Source organism: Silurus aristotelis (genome assembly GCF_946808225.1).
Source record: "Silurus aristotelis genome assembly, chromosome: 17".
NCBI lineage: Eukaryota > Metazoa > Chordata > Actinopteri > Siluriformes > Siluridae > Silurus > Silurus aristotelis.
The window spans coordinates 14,085,554-14,103,093 of NC_139590.1; the positions used below are offsets into that span (position 1 = coordinate 14,085,554).

Below are 17,540 nucleotides of genomic sequence, written 5' to 3' on the forward strand. Positions count from 1 at the left end.
ATCATTTGGCTCTCCTCATTAAATGAATAAGATAAATAATTTTCAGCAACTTTTCAAAACATAACTTGAATAACACAAGTTGAATAGTTTGACAGTGGACCTACATAACTGTGGAAATTTGACTCAACGAATACCTAAGCCATTTTCTTTTTAAAACCTGCTTTCGCTGTTCAGTTATTAATGCTAACAATCTGGAAGAGGTGTACAAGCTTGACCATATACGAATGTGTTTTGAAAGCCGGTCAGACCAAGCTAGTTCTTGCCATTAAGTTGGCCATTGAAGTAAAACATTAATACACCGGTGTATCACATCCACATATCATTTTGAACATGATTACTAGACTTGTTGGACCTTCTGGCATGTTCATTTGGATATCCTGATCTAGTAGATTCATGGACTGATGAAGCATATTTACATCACATTTAGTGGCACCCATATTTCATCAGACCTGTGCATGAACATGTCACAATCCTGATTTTCTCAAGTTCCTATGATAACACAATATAAAAGTTTAGACTTTCTTAATTTTTCAAAAATAGTTCAGAGAAATATACAAATGGGATACGTATGTAATAAAAAGAATTGAGGAATTAAGAGGAAACAGATATTTTCTTTTATTTTTTTATTTTTTCAAGAGTGTGTGAAATGAATCAGGTCGCAATGAGAAGCAGGAAGTAATTGGGTGCTTCAAAGAGATCTCTCTGTCTCTCTCAGACACGCATCCAGAAACAAAGAGTGATTTAGAAAAATGCAGATTTGAGGCTCCTACATGACACATAAAAGGAACACATCCTGTAACGATGTTTGATCAGCTTCACCCAGTGGCTAATTTTATAAATTTTCTTAGCATATACATACATTCACTGGTATTTTTTTTGTTGGCACATTTATATAGGTGAACATTGCCTGTGGACTTTTTACAGATTAAAATAAAATAATAATAAACAAAGAACAGCCACTGACCACCATAATAGTATTGCTAGCCATAGTATTTGGGCACAGACTAAACAGTGACAGGAAGTAACACTGTAGTGTGTAGTGGTGCTAAAAGGGAAGCAGCCTTTAGCATTATTTTGGTGTACAAATTAAACCAGTCATTAAGTGTGGATGTAGATACCACCAACCACCAAGTCACATGACATGAGTTCAAAACATGTCTGGTATTATGCATCATTGAACTCATTGAATACAGTTGTGGTACTGTACAAGCACAGTTTTAAGAGTATGCAATAGTGAAAGTGAAAGTTACATGAATATATTGCAGTCCTTTTGCAGAAATAAAACTGTCTAGTAAAACAATAATAAAATCATTAAAATAACAGGGCTAGAAAGTCCCTTTAAAACATTTTTTTTTTTTTTTAATAAGTCACATGACTTCTGGATCAGCTGGCTGGTTCGTTTGACCTGCTGTCTTCTGATAACAGATGGTGTTTTCTGAGAGCTTGTATGTGGTAGGACCATGCTCTGTCCACACCGTCCCCTTCTGTTCTGCAGGGTGTCCAATCAGGAAAAGGAAAGCGACCAGCAACAATCACGGCGTCTTCAGGGAGCTCAGCTAGTAACTTCTTTTGCAAAAGTTCAAGCTAAAGAAAGGCAATACCTTCAGTAAAATTCTTTATGAAAATATTTTTTTTCATAACATCAGGTATGTTTATCACGGTCTATGAAAATCACTATGACACTTACCACACTCGGAGCCAAGAACACTGTGATATTCTCATAGCCTGAAAGATTAACCTGTAAACATAACAAATAAAATATATAATTTCTTTACATTTCAAGAAAATCTTTGCAACCGAAACAGAAATGAGATTCTTCCCTGCCCTGTACAAACACCTCACCTTCCACAGGTCTTCCCTCCGATAAGAGACTTTATCATAATGACCGGTTCTCCAAGCGTGAAATCTTGAGAGCCGGAGGAGCCATGGGTTTAACTCGTAGCCTACAGCAGGAGAGAAACCCAGTTGGCTTGCTTCTAAAACCTAAAGATGCACACGCATAATGAAAATACAATATTTAACATGAATTCATACATATACTCTTGTGCACAGCAAATATAGATCCATCATTTAGCATATGTTTAGTGGCATTAATTAAAAGTTTACATATTAGCACTGCCAAGTCGGAACCGTTAGGCCCAATCTACTCCAGAAATCTTTACATACTGATATATGCGATAGACAGAATTTCACTGTTCTGGAACGTGTCTATAAATGCTGTCTTTCCTTTCACTTGCTATAAAAACACAGCTATTACGCAAACCCTACTGCGGTTAGTTGGATATAGACAGTGTATTAAAGTTATCTGTTTTAAGGACTGTAGGGCAAATAATGTTCTTGGCTGAACTTGGTTGAACTTCCGCCACATTACTTCCTGTTTCACGTTTCAAGTAATCTTGCGGTCTGCAGTTAAGACAGAATGTCTTCTCTATTCACAGTGTAAAATAGGCATACAAACACAAAAGACTAACAGAGAGAAATATGTTAAAAAACTTAATGCTTGGAATGAATGAACAATAATCTGAACAATAAAGAACAATAAAGAACAGAAAAAAACTATTGTCTTTACTTGTAATATTTGGGCATTTTGCAGAAGAATTGCATTTGTTTGGTGGTTTATTAGGGATCTGTCTGTCTGTATAAAAGCAAGCCTTCAGTGATTTTAAAGCAGAGTGATTAACAATATAGCCATTCAAATGATTTGCCAGCTTCAATCCAGACTTCTGTTTACATTTTCTAGAACACACTATTTTTTTCCTCCAGAGCATATACACTAAATGCTACAACTTGAAATTCCCTACCTACAATCAACATGCCTCCTTAATATGAAATTTGGGTACCAGTTTGTTCCGTGTTTAGAGTGACAACTTCCAATCAGCATGGCCGCTTACACTGTAGATCTACTTTTAAAGGAGTTTATATCAGTAGTGGCTTTAGATCATTCCATATACAGACACAGTCACTGGTTAAATATAGAACATTGACCATACTAATCACTGTTTTGAGAAGGTAATCATTAACATAAGAATGATCCGCTGGAAAGGTTACTGCAAAGCTTTCGTTACTTTTCTGCAATTTCTGTCCAAAAGATTGCCTGAAAATTCAGTACAGCATTTTAATATTATACATGCTGCAAATCTTACACTCAAAAGTCTCTTTAGATGGAAAATTCAAATGCAAGTATATCCATCCTTAGGAATGCACATCAAAATATTAATACCAGGCAATGATACACTCAACCAATCATAAAAAGACTGATGTAGAATTTCAAGCCAACCACTTACAATCCTGCCATCTCCTGAGCCCAGGTCAGCGATTCCTCCAGAGCGGCCCTTCAGCAGAGTCATAACGTTGCCCACTTGCCGTTTACTGGCTGGTATATACGGGACCTAAATTAACACAAATAGTCAATCATCCTCATCAGTGACTTACTCTACTGGTTTTCAATTTTATTCATGCTGCTGCTCTTGTAAAATAACCTGTAGTTTCAGGGGCACTCTGCGAAACCCAGGCATCAAAACCCCTGCCCACATGGCGTACACAGCCAGTCCTGTCCCCGCTGTCAGCTGTAACAGACCCAATGCGCCCAAACGCTTTTCTTTAAACTGGCCAAGCATTTCCTCCTGTGTTTCATCCTCCATGCCTATAAAAAAAATAATAAAAAATTAAGTGTTGAGTAGTTTTGCTAAAAACTATTTTACAGGAACGGTCGAGACTATTGTTCTATTTAAATCATTTATTCATATGAATCAAAGGTAGGCCTTATACCTCCACCCAGATTTACATTATCAAAGGAATTGTCCTTAAATCTTATTATTCAGTGACATTTCAAGATTCTGTGCATTGGAAATGAAAGTCAACTGTGCACGTCTATACAGCTTTATGAAACTGCACATGTAGAGACGTCCAAGACAACATCCACACATCCAAACCACCCTAAACTGCACACTGCAGAGCGAGCACAAGAGAGAGAGAGAGAGAGAGAGAGAAAGAGAGAAAGCACGAGAGAGAGCAGCCCAGTGGTTAAGACATTGGACGGTCATGAGTTCAAATCCCAAGACCACCGAGCTGCCACTGCTGGGCCCTTAAGCAAAGCCCTTAACCCTCAACTGCTCAGTTGTAAGTCACTCTAGAAAAGGGCATCTGCTAAATGCCATAAATGTACTGTAACTGTGGCGTGTCAGTTACAGGCTTTGATTTAATGATCCGAAGGTACTGATCAGGGGTTCAAATGTTGGGCTAAGGAGCAAAGCACTTATAATGTACAATAGGTGTAGTATCAGATGTCAGATACCAACTTCCTAACTATCAGAAAGCTGTAATTTTACTGTGCCATCTTCTGGCTTTAAGGGTATTTAAGGGTACATCTCTGAAGATCTCACCTGGTCTCTGAACTCTTCTATCCTGATCAGGAAAAAAGAACTCCTGTTTTTTTTCCCGGAGGAGTCTTAAAAAGTCCTGCCTGTGCGCCAGGATACTGGAGAACTTTTACCGCTGTACCATTGACACCATCCTCACTAACAGCATCTCAGTGTGGTACAGCAGCTGCACTGCCCTTCAGAGGAGGGTGAAAACTGTCTCATGAATCATCTGCACTCAGCTTCCCACCTTAGAGAACATTTACAATAAACACTGTCTGCAAAGGGGCGAGGGGCATCAGCAAAGATACCACTCACCCCAACCATGGACTATTCATTCTTCTCCTATCGGGCAGACGCTACAGGTGCCTCAGAGCCGCACAAACAGTCTGAAGAAAAGCTTTGCACTGAACAGCTGATTCAATACTGCATTGTCATTTTGTGTATTCTGCCCTGCTTTTCCACTACACAATTATTTTTCGCACCATCCATAACCCACATTTGTACTACTGTACATTCCACCCGTATTTATACTGTATATACTGTATGATAAATACTGTACATTCATACTTGTACATAAATATATCATGTCATTGTGTATATTGTCTTCTGACATGTCTGTCTATGCATATTCTTTGCACAGTATCTTCTTCTTTTTTCGGCTTCTCCCATTAGGGTCACCACAGCGGATCATCCGTCTCCATACCCCCCTGTCCTCTACATCTGCCTCTTTCACCCCAACTACCTGCATGTCTTCCCCCACCACATCCATAAACCTCCTCCTTGGTCTTCCTCTTTTCCTTTTTCCTGACGGCTCCATTCTCAGCATTCTCCTACCAATATACCCCATGTCCCTCCTCTGCACATGTCCAAACCATCTCAATCTCGACTCCCTCACCTTGTCTCCAAAACGTCCTACATGCGCTGTCCCTCTAATAAACTCATTTTTAATCCTGTCCATCCTCGTCACTCCTAACGAAAACCTTAACATCTTCAGCTCTGCTACCTCCAGCTCCACCTCATATACCATATATTATTACCTGCTATTATCTTAAATGTTATTTATTGTAAAAAAAAAAAAAAAAAAGCCACTTATGCACTTCTGGTTAGATGGTGCAATTCATTGTCTCTGTACATGTACCTTGCACAATATCGATAAAGTTGAATCTAATCTAATTAAAGAAAACAGAGTCTATTAAATGTGACCTTTTCCTTTAAGAAACCATAAATAACCAGTTTGTGAGTGTGTTTTGGAGCTGAGCTGGAAAGGGGCGGGACTTTCTCGAAAACAATGACAACATGGTTTGTGTACAAATGTTCATGTGGGAAAACAGACTTTATTTATGTGATGTAAACCTTATGTATGTTTATCTTTTCTTACATACAAACAAACAAACAAACAAACAAAAAAACTAAACTCCAAACTGCAACCAGGCAGCTAATAAAATATCCACTGTCGTTCTTCAATTAAAGTCTTATTATGATACCATGTGTTACACTGTCCTGCACAATCCACATGTATACAGTATAAACTAATAGGTGGTTTAACAGTCTACTGAATGAGGCTGTGTCTTGGCGGTCAAACTCGAGGACAGAGTATTACATTTAGACTAAAGAAGACCCCGTTTGTGCATTTTAAACAATACATCAACATCTACCAAAAAAGCTCTGTGTTTACACCTTTAATGCGCTCAAATTTACTTTAAACCCAGACGAGTCGAAACTAACCTGGGTGTCGCGACACCAGACGAGCCACTGTGCCATTTTCTTTTCCCAAAATGGCCACTTAGGCTTGTTTCCAAACGACTTGAACATTAAGTACACTACATAATAGGTTATAATACATTTATTCGCCCCCTACGCAGTGCATTAGTATAGGACTGGGAATTGCATTTGAAATTTAGCCTTGATATTTATCAAAATAAAGGTTCAATGTTTTGCGTAAAAATGACGCTAAAGTTAAATAAAAGTAATATAAAGAAAACATAATTGAACACTTTTAATAGATATATTTATTCGTTTTAAATGTTATCCATGTATTTTTTAAAGATTGGATTTTTTTGTTGATCTTATAGGATACTACTTTTATTATTTAGAGCGGTATTATACATCCTGTTTTGAACGCTGTTGTGCGCCGGAAGTGAGACTGAATTCTAAACTTTTGGATAACAAGCCAAATAGCTGGTAAAGCGTGACTCCCATGTTTTTACGAGGACCGTTTAACAGGCACGAGGAGCCAAAAAACGTTTAGTTTTTAACGTCTGTGACGTTATAAAACCCGAACCGAGTGGCAGTGGTAATGATGTCAGCGGGTGACGTCAGCGGCGAGCCGGAGAGGCTTGGTTTATCGATTTGATCTGGAAGGATTGAGGTTTTATGAGAAAGGGAAATCATGAGGTAATTTTGGACTCCAAATTGCTGAGTGAGTAACAGCTTGGCTGGCGTGTTATTTATTCGAGTCTATTAGAATATGTAGAGGAAAGCTGGTGGGTCAGAGGGTTACCACAGCAACACTGATAAAAAAAAATGTAAACTTAGATCAGGAAATAACAGTGTTTCTTCTTTCTATGTTTGCAGCTAGTAGTGTAGTGCATGCCTATGCCGCAGGTGACAGGTCGAGTAGAGGAGGAGGAGGAGGAGGGAAGAAAGGATGGAGTGTGTTTAAAAGAGCAGTGTGACCCTCCTCAATCCACACAGTTAGGGTGGGTACTTGTCTTCATCTCTTTTCTTACACATTGTACAATGCAGCCGAAACCGAGCTCTTGTTTCATGGTACATGACCTGACGTGATATGGGAGTACTGCTGAAGGAAAAGAAGGGCTGCTAGACACAGCTACAAAGCTACACAGTTGGCAGTACGGGAAATGATTGTTTTATTAGGTCATTGCCCTAGATCTGACACTACTCCAGAGCCATGCATTTTTCCAAAACAAATCAGACCATTCAGAATCCAGAATGCAACAGAAGTGCTGTGATATATTGATGTCACAACCTTATTTTCTTGGTTAAAAAAAATAAAATAAAAAAACACCGATCCAGCGGTATCTTTTTGTGTTTGTGTTTGTGTGTGTGTGTGTGTGTGTGTGTGTGTGTGTGTGTGTGTGTGTTCTGTTTGCATTTATAGTTTTAAATCATTTCTCACAGGGTAAATCTGAAGCAATGTGGCAGCCCCACAGAGTTGAGTTCTTCCACCTCAGGATTATTGTCTTTGCCATGGGAGATGGTAGTATGTATCGCCTCTCATCTGCCCGCTCAATGCATCATTAACATCCTGCCTAAGGTGAGCAGATTTAGTTTATTATCGTTTATTATCTACCTTATTATCTTTTAAGCTTGGATTACAGAGAACAAGACACTTGCAACAGCAAATGTTTCATTCCTTCTTTGATTGTAATTAATGTTGGATTTAGATGATGTATGGCTTTTCTCCTCCACAACAACTTGTGTAAATGTGTTTATCATATATATTTTACCTAAGGTAGAGATATTTATGTGCAAGGACTAGTAAAAGGCAACTGCTGACAAAAAGAACAGTCAAGAAATTAATAAAAAAAAACCTATAGACTATTTTTTCTTGTATGGCTGTGGGTGGGGTTAATGCTGTATCGCGGTCGGCCACTAGATGGCAGAAGATACACTGGCTTTAACAGCTAGTGTTGTCACCATACTTTACAGTTTAGAGTATATAAAAAAAAGTGATGAGTAACAGACTCATCTTGTGATCTAGACTCTCGGCTGTAGCATAGTTATTAATCAAATTTGTTATTTCTCACCTACGAGTCAAATGCATTTTTGTTACACTACTTAGGAGCCTTCATTCAATATGCTTTCATAACCTATGAGATCTATTAGGTCAGTTATTAATCAGGTGATTTTAAATTGCCCCTGTGCCTCATTTCCTATCTAGGTGTGCAGGGCATTGGGACAGGTGAGTGAGGATGTGCCAGCCTGGCAGCTCCGGGCTCAGCGACTCACAGGCCCCAATAAATCCTTTCCAGTTGGGCCGAGGAATAATTTCGACTGGCTCACAGCGTGCCTTGAGATGGAACAGTTGATTGAAAGCTGGGCAGGATACAAAGAAAAAGCAAAACTAGAGCAAGGTATTGGGATCCAGGAGGTAGGAAATCAGGATGAAGCTGTTCCAGCTGATGGAGAAGGAGCAGGGCAAGAAGTGCCAAACAGAGCAGCTCATGAAGCGGATGCAGAGAGACAACCTGGCCCTGCTCGGGATGAAATCAGGCCAGAAGGTGAAGAGGGTCCTGAAAGGCATGCAGAAGGAGAAGAGCAGGATAATAACGTAATAATCATGAGAGAAGAGGGAAGAGAGAATGCCGTCATTCATGACGACCGACTCCAAGATGGACACCAGGACCACGAAGACAGAGGGTATGTGTTCTGGAATTTGCCGTCACAAGTTTTTGTATGATTCAGATACGCTTATTCCTCTTATGTTCATGACCACATATTGATTATTGGACTGTATGTCTTAACGGACATCTCTCTTGTTCTTACATTCAGGATAAACATAACTACGAATCTCACATCTGCCCTGGAGCACATTACACTCTCATCAGGCCACATTGCTGACGTTAATACAGTCTTGCTGGTTGGAGGCGAAGGCTCCGTGTGTGTCTCCGGCTCCAGAGACCGTAATGTGAACCTGTGGGATATGAGAAGGGGCTTGAGTGAGACATTGGTATGCAAACTGGGACCTCGTGGCCACTACCGCACCGCACACCAAGGCTGGGTGTGGTGCCTGGCAGCCAGTGGTGATCTCCTGGCTTCTGGCTCCTTCGACAGCACAGTGAAGCTGTGGGACCTAAACGCCGGAGGGGCAGAGCGGGGAAAGATCCAGAGTCGCTCGGCCGTGCTCTCTCTCTCCTGCCAGGATCACATGCTGTTTGCTGGGTCACATGACCAGAAAGTCAGCATTTATGACACCAGAGGTCAGTGGTGTAAAGTTGTGTACAGGATTGGTTTACTTAGTGGGGTAAATAAAGGCCAGTGACACAACAGGGCATGAGAGTTTTTAGCAAAGAGCAAATGGCAGCCTGAATTTGGCAAGCAGAATGCCTTTTTATACTATGTAGCAAAGGTTTGTGGACAAAAAACTTTCCCACTCATAGGTGGAAGTCTTCCACCACAACCATTGCAAACCATGTCTTCATGGAGCTTGCGTTGTGCACATTGTCATGTTGGAACAGGTTTGAACCTCTTAGTGCCAGTGACAGGAAATTGCAATTCCGCATGAAATAAAGACAATTATTAATTTATACTTTGTAGTAGCGTTTTGGGGATCAAGTATCCACAAGCCTTTGACCATATACATGCATCTATGTTTGATGATTAGAGTTTTAATAAATATACCTTGTAAAACATGACATCTCTGTATTTTCATACAGTGATGGCTTTATACTGTGAGTGCCCTTTGCTGATGTCATGTGTAATGATGTAATTATTTCTCTGTCACAGCTGCAGATCCACTGGTCAAAAGCCTGCATCTACATAGAGACATCGTGCTGTGTCTGGCTTCTGATGAGCAGTACATCATTTCTGGCAGCAAAGACAACACGGTGGCTGTGTTTGACCGCCGAGCTGGAAAACCACTGAAGAGAATACATGTATATACATCGTTCATCCTAGTAAAAAAAAACACAATTAATAATGATTACTTGGAAATCTTGGTACTAAATACCTACTAGCACCATAAACTTCATGACCAAAAGTACAGCCGGGAAATGATCGTACATATATAGGCTTTCTTCAAACATTTGCCACAAAATTAGTCACATAAATTTTCTATTATGTTGTTTGTACACTATATAATTTCTCTTTAGTAGAACTAAGAGGTCTAGCTCAAACCTAAACAGGGCCCAGAGCACATCCATGCTGGGAAAAAACTGGAATGCCCACCGTGCTGTAACACTATAAATACTATAGCTTTGGAATATAGGCTGCACATATGGTGTCATTGTTATTAGCTAAAACACTTCAAATTAATAAATATATACAGTGAGGAAAATAAGTAATTGAACACCCTGCTATTTTACATATTATAAGTTCACCCACTTAGAAATCATGGAGGGGTCTGAAATTGTCATCGTAGGTGCATGTCCACTGTGAGAGACATAATCTAAAAAAAAAAAAATCCAGAAATCACAATGTATGATTTTTTAATTATTTACAGCTGCAAATAAGTATTTGAACACCTGAGAAAGTCAATGTTAATATTTGGTACACTAGCCTTTGTTTACAATTACAGAGGTCAAACGTTTCCTGTAGTTTTTCACCAGGTTTGCACACACTGCAGGAGGGATTTTGGCCCACTCCTCCACACAGATCTTCTCTAGATCAGTCAGGTTTCTGGCCTCTCGCTGAGAAACACAGAGTTTGAGCTCCCTCCAAAGATTCTCTATTGGGTTTAGGTCTGGAGACTGGCTAGGCCACGCCAGAACCTTGATATGCTTCTTACAGAGCCACTCCTTGGTTATCCTGGCTGTGTGCTTCGGGTCATTGTCATGTTGGAAGACCCAGCCTCGACCTATCTTCAATGCTCTAACTGAGGGAAGGAGGTCGTTCCCCAAAATCTCGCAATACATGGCCCCGGTCATCCTCTCCTTAATACAGTGCAGTCGCCCTGTCCCATGTGCAGAAAAACACCCCCAAAGCATGATGCTACCACCCCCATGCTTCACAGTAGGGATGGTGTTCTTGGGATGGTACTCATCATGTGCTGGTTTAAACAGGGGAACCTTCCGTGCCATGCATGATTTCAAACCATGACGTCTTAGTGTATTACCAACAGTAACCTTGGAAACGGTGGTCCCAGCTCTTTTCAGGTCATTGACCAGCTCCTCCCGTGTAGTTCTGGGCTGATTTCTCACCTTCCTTAGGATCATTGAGACCCCACGAGGTGAGATCTTGCATGGAGCCCCAGTCCGAGGGAGATTGACAGTCATGTTTAACTTCTTCCATTTTCTAATGATTGCTCCAACAGTGGACCTTTTTTCACCAAGCTGCTTGGCAATTTCCCCGTAGCCCTTTCCAGCCTTGTGGAGGTGTAAAATTTTGTCTCTAGTGTCTTTGGACAGCTCTTTGGTCTTGGCCATGTTAGAAGTTGGATTCTTACTGATTGTATGGGGTGGACAGGTGTCTTTATGCAGCTAACGACCTCAAACAGGTGCATCTAATTTAGGATAATAAATGTAGTGGAGGTGGACATTTTAAAGGCAGACTAACAGGTCTTTGAGGGTCAGAATTCTAGGTGATAGACAGGTGTTCAAATACTTATTTGCAGCTGTATCATACAAATAAATAGTTTAAAAATCATATATTGTGATTTCTGGATTTATTTTTTTAGATTATGTCTCTCACAGTGGACATGCACCTACGATGACAATTTCAGACCCCTCCATGATTTCTAAGTGGGAGAACTTGCAAAATAGCAGGGTGTTCAAATACTTATTTTCCTCACTGTATATGTAAAACAGAGATCGAATTTAATACATACCAGCTAACACTATGTGCCCATTAATACTTGCTAGCTAGAAATATGTAGTAAATAGTTATGGGCTAAAACACTTCTAAATGATTTCTGTTAAGTGATCTAACTTCATAGCAGCTAACCTAGTGTCGCTTTCTGGAAACTTGCTAGTCAGCACTGTATGCTTTATTAATTAGTATTAGCTATGAGAGGTACCTGATATTAATTTATTAATCACTATTAGCCACAACTGTACTCTAAATGAATAAGTACTGGCTCAAAATAATTGAAATCTATATTGTCGCGTTAATACGATGTGCTGAACTAATATTTAGTAGCTCATTATTATTAAATACATACAGTATGTACTGGTTAAAACAATATGCAAAATTAAATCCATATTAGATTATACTACATGTTAACTCATTAGCTAAACAGTGCACTCCAGCATGCATCAGATAAAGATTTAATACTTTCTCGTACTGTGCTTCAGTCAGTGATGAAGGGTTTTTACACGTTCATGAGCGCACGTTAACACCTGTAGCATTTTATTCTTCATTTACAATAATGATTTTCTAAATCAGTGCATTAAATTCTTACTAAAGCATTATGCAAATTTCCTACTTAAATGCTCACAGACCATTTAGTGCATACTTTGAATGATATAGTGTATGGATTAATATGATCATATTTATATAAAGGTTTGTTTATGTGGGATATACTCAGAAGGGATGAATAATTTCTGTCTGTCTGTCTGTCTGTCTGTCTGTCTGTCTGTTTGTCTGCAGCTGAAGTCTTACTTGTCGTCCATGTCGTACAGTGGGCGAGAGATCTGGGGTGGAGATTATCATGGACTCCTTCACACGTTCTCCATGAACGAAGGCTCCTTCAAATCAGTAGCCCAGTTTAACGTAGGCCACAGTTCACTGGTGACTGGTGTCCACAATTCGGCTGGGACTCTTTACACCTGCTCGTCAGATCGCACAATTAAGGTGAAACGTATTGATATTGCAGTGTGTACATGGGAAAGTGTTTTGTCAGTTACTTTATGCAGTTTGCTTTGTGGGTTTTTTTTTTGGTTTGTAAGGTGGTCATGTGACTTTCTGGATCATTGCAGGTTCACCTTCCATGTGCACCCCCCAAGACTCTGTGCACACTTCATAATAAAGCAGTGGTGAATGGGGTGAGTGTAGCTATATCCTTACTTTTATATTTACTGCATTTAACAGTTGCCCTATCCAAGGACTACCACTTTTCATAGATAATGACCACTGCAGACCCACAAGAGCTGCAGTTTTGGAGATGTTCTGACCCAGTCGTCTAGCCATCACAATCTGGCCCTTGTCAAACTCACTCAAATCCTTACACTTGCCCATGTTTCCTGCTTCGAACACATCAACTTTATGGACAAAATTAGGGCTACAACAAACGATTGTTTTCATAATCGATGAATCAACGAATATTTTTTCGATTTATCAGATTAAAACTCAACGAATTTAAATAAGATGTTTTGGTTATTATAACTATATAAAACACTAATTCGGGTTTTATGTATAAAAGTGTACCTAAAAAAAACAAAAACAAAAGCCAGATATTGAGTTTAACTACCTTTATATTTTAAACCTTGAACCTTACAGTGGCTGCTTGTTATGAAGTACATGGGGGATTTCTCATTTTAACGAATTCACTCATGCTGGGTTGTTTCTTTCCTTAAAAAAAAAAGCAAAAAAAAAAGCAAAAAAAAAACCAAGGTATGCAAGGTGTAAATTGCATAAATCAAATATTTGTATTGTTTGTAATGATAATTGGTGACGGCAAATTGAAAACTATGCTTTAAAAAAAAATACCTAGACATTTTGTTTAGTTGTGAAGATATAAGCATCTGAAATATAATTAATTACATTTTGTGTAATAATTAAATGATATATGCATAAATTAAATATACAAACATTAAAAAAGCTGAAAGTAGTAAAGCCGCGGTAAATCACGTTTAAAAACAGATAACAGTTGTAGTAGACAAATGCTATAAAAAGAGAATGGAATGGAGAAACGCAGAAGGTAACAGGCTTGATAAAAAAAAAAAATAATAATAGGGGAAATATGCATTGGTGTACAAATGCATCATCATTCGATAAAAACTACAAAAGTGACTAAAAACTATTCATTTACGGCTGCTGTTCAGATTTAGTGCTGCTTCGCACCGGTTTAATTGAATCCATACTATGTCGTGAGCGCACTGAATGCGCAACCTGATGCTCGCGAGTCACGACAGAACAGTCGTTCTTGTGTAAAACAAACAGTTTACACAATAACACTCCATGAACTATACAGTTTTCACATGATGAGGATTATACAGTTTTTGCTTCCCGTGCTGATGTTTCACCTTCATCCGTGACACCAGTGTGTTTTCTTTTCCTGCTGCCGTTTCACCCTGAACTCTCCGCCATTTTCAAGCAGCTGTGTTTTCTTGCCGTTTCCAGCCCAACTAATCGACGAGGGCATTTGTTGACAACTAATTTTATTATCGAATTTATCGATTAGTTGTTGCAGCCCTAGACCAAATGTTCACTTGCTGCCTAATATATCCCACCCGCTAACTGCATGATTAAGAGAAGAGATAATGTTATTCTCTCACTGATCATAATGTTATAATGTCATAATGTTATGCCTGAGCTGTGTATATTTGCCACATTTCAGTATTTTTATTTATTTATTCATGTATTTATTTATTTATTTATTGGGTGGTGCATGGCTTGGGTAGTTCTGTCTGCATCAAATCACTAATTATGCCAAAAGTCTAAATCTTTTCCAAGTGTCAAAAAGTTGGAAAATTAAAGATGGAAAAATATAATATAGAATAGTTTCTTATAGGCATTTATAGTCACCTGGCAACATATCATAATTGGAAAATGCTTTTTTTTTTTTTTTTTTTTTTTTAAACAAAAATGTCTTTTAAAGTCTTTTCAATGGTCCCATCTTGGAATAGTATTTCTGCCATGAGATTCTTGTCCTGGTGTCTCATTGTGTCTGTCTCCCTTTGTCTCCTATAGCTGAGTGTTGAGGCCGGGGTGCTTGCTGTGGCTTCTGGAGATGAAAATGTGGAAGTGTGGAGGCCCAAACAGTAACACTGGTATGTCCAGTGTCATGCTGCAGTCACACAATCATCCAAAGGCACTCTGCAGTTTACCTTTTTATTCCCATGCTGACAAAAGGTCTGTTCTTATATGGTGAATAAAATGTGGGGTGTGATGTGGCAGGAAAGTAATCAATAGTAGGATAATGAATATCCCGATGTAGATTATTTTCTAATTACGACACATCCAGAAGTGTTGTAATCATCTTATACCACAGCAGTTTGCTAATGCTATGAGTTTTGTTTTATTTATTAAACAATGAAACATTGTATCTCGTTTAGTTTTTTGTTGTAGAAAATCCAAAAATCAAGTTTTTGTTATAATTTATGTTGTAGCAGCTATGAACATTTTTTTTAAACTTTGTTTTACCTCTGAGTGTGTCAAAGCACTAACACTGGAGATTCCTTTAATAAATAATTGTTTTTCTTTGTTAAATAATAGGTCTAATGTTTCACAGATTGAACAATATAAGGACAAAAGATTATCTTTTCCACATTAAGTCCCCTTTTGTTGTTATAATCTTCACTGAAGCTGTTCAACTAGATTTTGGTGTGTGCTTGAGGAGATTTTGTGCTCATTCAGCCACATTAGTAAAGTCAGGTACTGATGTCGGGTGAAAAGGCCGGGGGTGTAGTCAGCACTCCATTTCAATAGGGTTAAGGTCACTCCAAATCATGTACAACATATTTTCTTGGAGCTGGTTTTGTACATGGGGAATTGTCATGCTGGTTTAGGTCTCCTGGATCAAGTGAAGGAAAAAAATGTATGCTGCTTGCTTTCAATGACATCTTATATAACTGTATGCATCCAACTTTGTGATAACAGGTGGGGAAGAACCACATATGGCTTAAAAAACTTGGGCATCACAATACTTTTGTCTGTATACTGTATGTTGGGCATCCATTGTAAAAGTCTAAAAGCATTACTGTGTTCAAGTGCATTAATTGATAAGCAACACTTTTTTTTTTTAACTGAATATTAGACTATACAATTTGCATAATTACTAAAGTGATAGAATTTGAACTGAATTAAGACACGTTAGTAATTATGCAGATTGTATAGTTTACATCTTACAGGTTTAATGCAAAAGGCATTTCTGTTTGAACATTATAAATAAAAATAGAAATAAATAGAAAAGTGGCAAAACCTTTTAATGCAACACATTTATTTACGAGATTCTTTCTTTTGCTCAGATATAAAACAATTAATAAACTCCACCAAAAATATTGTTTTATACTAAACATTTGTTTTACTGATGTGCCACGTCTCAAATCAAGCACCAAAAACCACCATGGTGCAATTAAAACTGTCCGTGCGAAAACAGCATAAGTTCCATTTGGCGTCCTGATGATTTACACCAACGTAATTTAAAACCCCATCATTACTTTAAAACATTTACAAGAATATTTAGTCTTCATGCTCTATGTTGATGAGGTTTCACTAATAATGAATATTTGCATAAAGCATACATATTTGTCCATGGCCATGTTGATTAGAGTATTAAAAACTTGAAAAATATTAACTTATGGTACATTAGATTTATCTGTACATTATAACATAAAAATGTGTGATTACATTTTATATATATATATATATATATATATATATATATATACAAAATCTATAATCTGACACCAATATGTGCTTGTTGCCAAGTTTGTTTCAGTTTCAGTCCCCCTTTGCTGTTATTATAACCTCCACTTTTCTGGGAAGGATTTTCACTACATTTTGGAGCGTGGCTTTGGGGGATTTGTGCTCATTCAGCCACAAGATCATTACAGAGGTCAGGTACTGATTGTAAGCACGGTGCAGTCAGTATTCCAGATTATCCCCAAGGTGTACAGTGGGGTTGTGCAGAGAGGATTGTCACACTAGAAGATGTTTGGACTTCTCAGTTCCAGTGAAGGGAAAGTAAAAAGCATAGAAAGACATTTCATTAACATTGTGGCAACAAGTTGGGCTCATATATGGGTGTAATGTTCAAATAACACACTGTTTTCATTTGTGTCTGATATGTGCTTTGCAGCATATCCAACTATTGCATTATAGGGATTTAGGGGACAATACTCTGGAACTATGTATCTGGTAAAAGTAGATGTCAGTAAACACGGTGTGTTTACTGCTAATCTTAAATTAACTGTAAAATATGTGTAATAATAGTATGCCGGTTCAATCAAAGAAATTCCATCTCTTTGCCATTTCATCTAAATTCCCAATGATTTATCTGCCACTTCATAACAGTGTGCACAAATTACATTGTGGTGCAGTGGTTTACTTGGTTTAAAGCTTAAAAGAACTGCTGTTTGTCCAACATTTAGACTTACTGATCTTCAGTTTCTGTTTGCCACCTGTAACCTTGTAATTTGCATTTTATTTGTCAGTTTGTTTTCATTAATAAATACATGTTGAGTATATGAGTCATCTGTTTGTACAAGACAACAAACAATATGTGAGATGAAATGCTTCACTTGTTTAGGAGTTGATTATTCATCCCCTTTCAGTTACCAGTTTATGCAATATATAACCTTTCATAATCTCTCTGTCCAAGTTTTGATTTATAAATAA

At 38.3% G+C, this 17,540-nt stretch overlaps 2 protein-coding genes across 6 annotated transcripts; one reads left to right on the forward strand and one right to left on the reverse strand.

Annotated features, from left to right (window-relative positions):
* Nucleotides 1-608: 608 nt before the first annotated feature.
* antkmt (adenine nucleotide translocase lysine methyltransferase) lies at nucleotides 609-6,220 on the reverse strand. The gene is made up of 6 exons (XM_083565663.1): nucleotides 6,087-6,220; nucleotides 3,480-3,643; nucleotides 3,285-3,389; nucleotides 1,843-1,983; nucleotides 1,688-1,738; nucleotides 609-1,584 (listed from the first exon to the last, which is right to left on the reverse strand). The coding sequence occupies exons 2-6, from the start codon at nucleotides 3,639-3,641 to the stop codon at nucleotides 1,384-1,386; spliced, it is 660 nt and encodes a 219-aa protein (XP_083421789.1). The 5' UTR covers nucleotides 3,642-3,643; nucleotides 6,087-6,220; the 3' UTR covers nucleotides 609-1,383.
* Nucleotides 6,221-6,452: 232 nt separating this feature from the next.
* fbxw9 (F-box and WD repeat domain containing 9) lies at nucleotides 6,453-17,387 on the forward strand. 5 transcript variants are annotated; one of them, XM_083566099.1, is made up of 9 exons: nucleotides 6,453-6,755; nucleotides 6,936-7,060; nucleotides 7,503-7,638; nucleotides 8,266-8,744; nucleotides 8,877-9,304; nucleotides 9,831-9,979; nucleotides 12,630-12,833; nucleotides 12,959-13,024; nucleotides 14,892-17,387. In XM_083566099.1, the coding sequence occupies exons 2-9, from the start codon at nucleotides 6,951-6,953 to the stop codon at nucleotides 14,964-14,966; spliced, it is 1,647 nt and encodes a 548-aa protein (XP_083422225.1). In that variant the 5' UTR covers nucleotides 6,453-6,755; nucleotides 6,936-6,950; the 3' UTR covers nucleotides 14,967-17,387. The 5 variants fall into 5 exon arrangements, 4 of the variants coding, with proteins under 4 accessions (XP_083422225.1, XP_083422224.1, XP_083422226.1 ...); XM_083566098.1 differs by having other exon boundaries at nucleotides 6,461-6,780; XM_083566100.1 differs by having other exon boundaries at nucleotides 6,501-6,780; nucleotides 6,966-7,060.
* Nucleotides 17,388-17,540: the final 153 nt, after the last annotated feature.

Bases quoted from the DNA above. Each gene is read 5' to 3' on its own strand.
- fbxw9 (XM_083566097.1), top strand. From the start codon at position 6,735: ATGAGAAAGGGAAATCATGAG. The intron at 7,639-8,265 runs GTGAGCAGATTT...TTTCCTATCTAG, and splicing joins TCATTAACATCCTGCCTAAG to GTGTGCAGGGCATTGGGACA. The intron at 13,025-14,891 runs GTGAGTGTAGCT...TGTCTCCTATAG, and splicing joins ATAAAGCAGTGGTGAATGGG to CTGAGTGTTGAGGCCGGGGT.
- antkmt (XM_083565663.1), bottom strand. From the start codon at position 3,641: ATGGAGGATGAAACACAGGAGGAAATGCTTGGCCAGTTTAAAGAAAAG. The intron at 3,390-3,479 runs GTTATTTTACAA...GTGTTAATTTAG, and splicing joins GAGTGCCCCTGAAACTACAG to GTCCCGTATATACCAGCCAG. The intron at 1,585-1,687 runs GTAAGTGTCATA...GCCTTTCTTTAG, and splicing joins TGTTCTTGGCTCCGAGTGTG to CTTGAACTTTTGCAAAAGAA.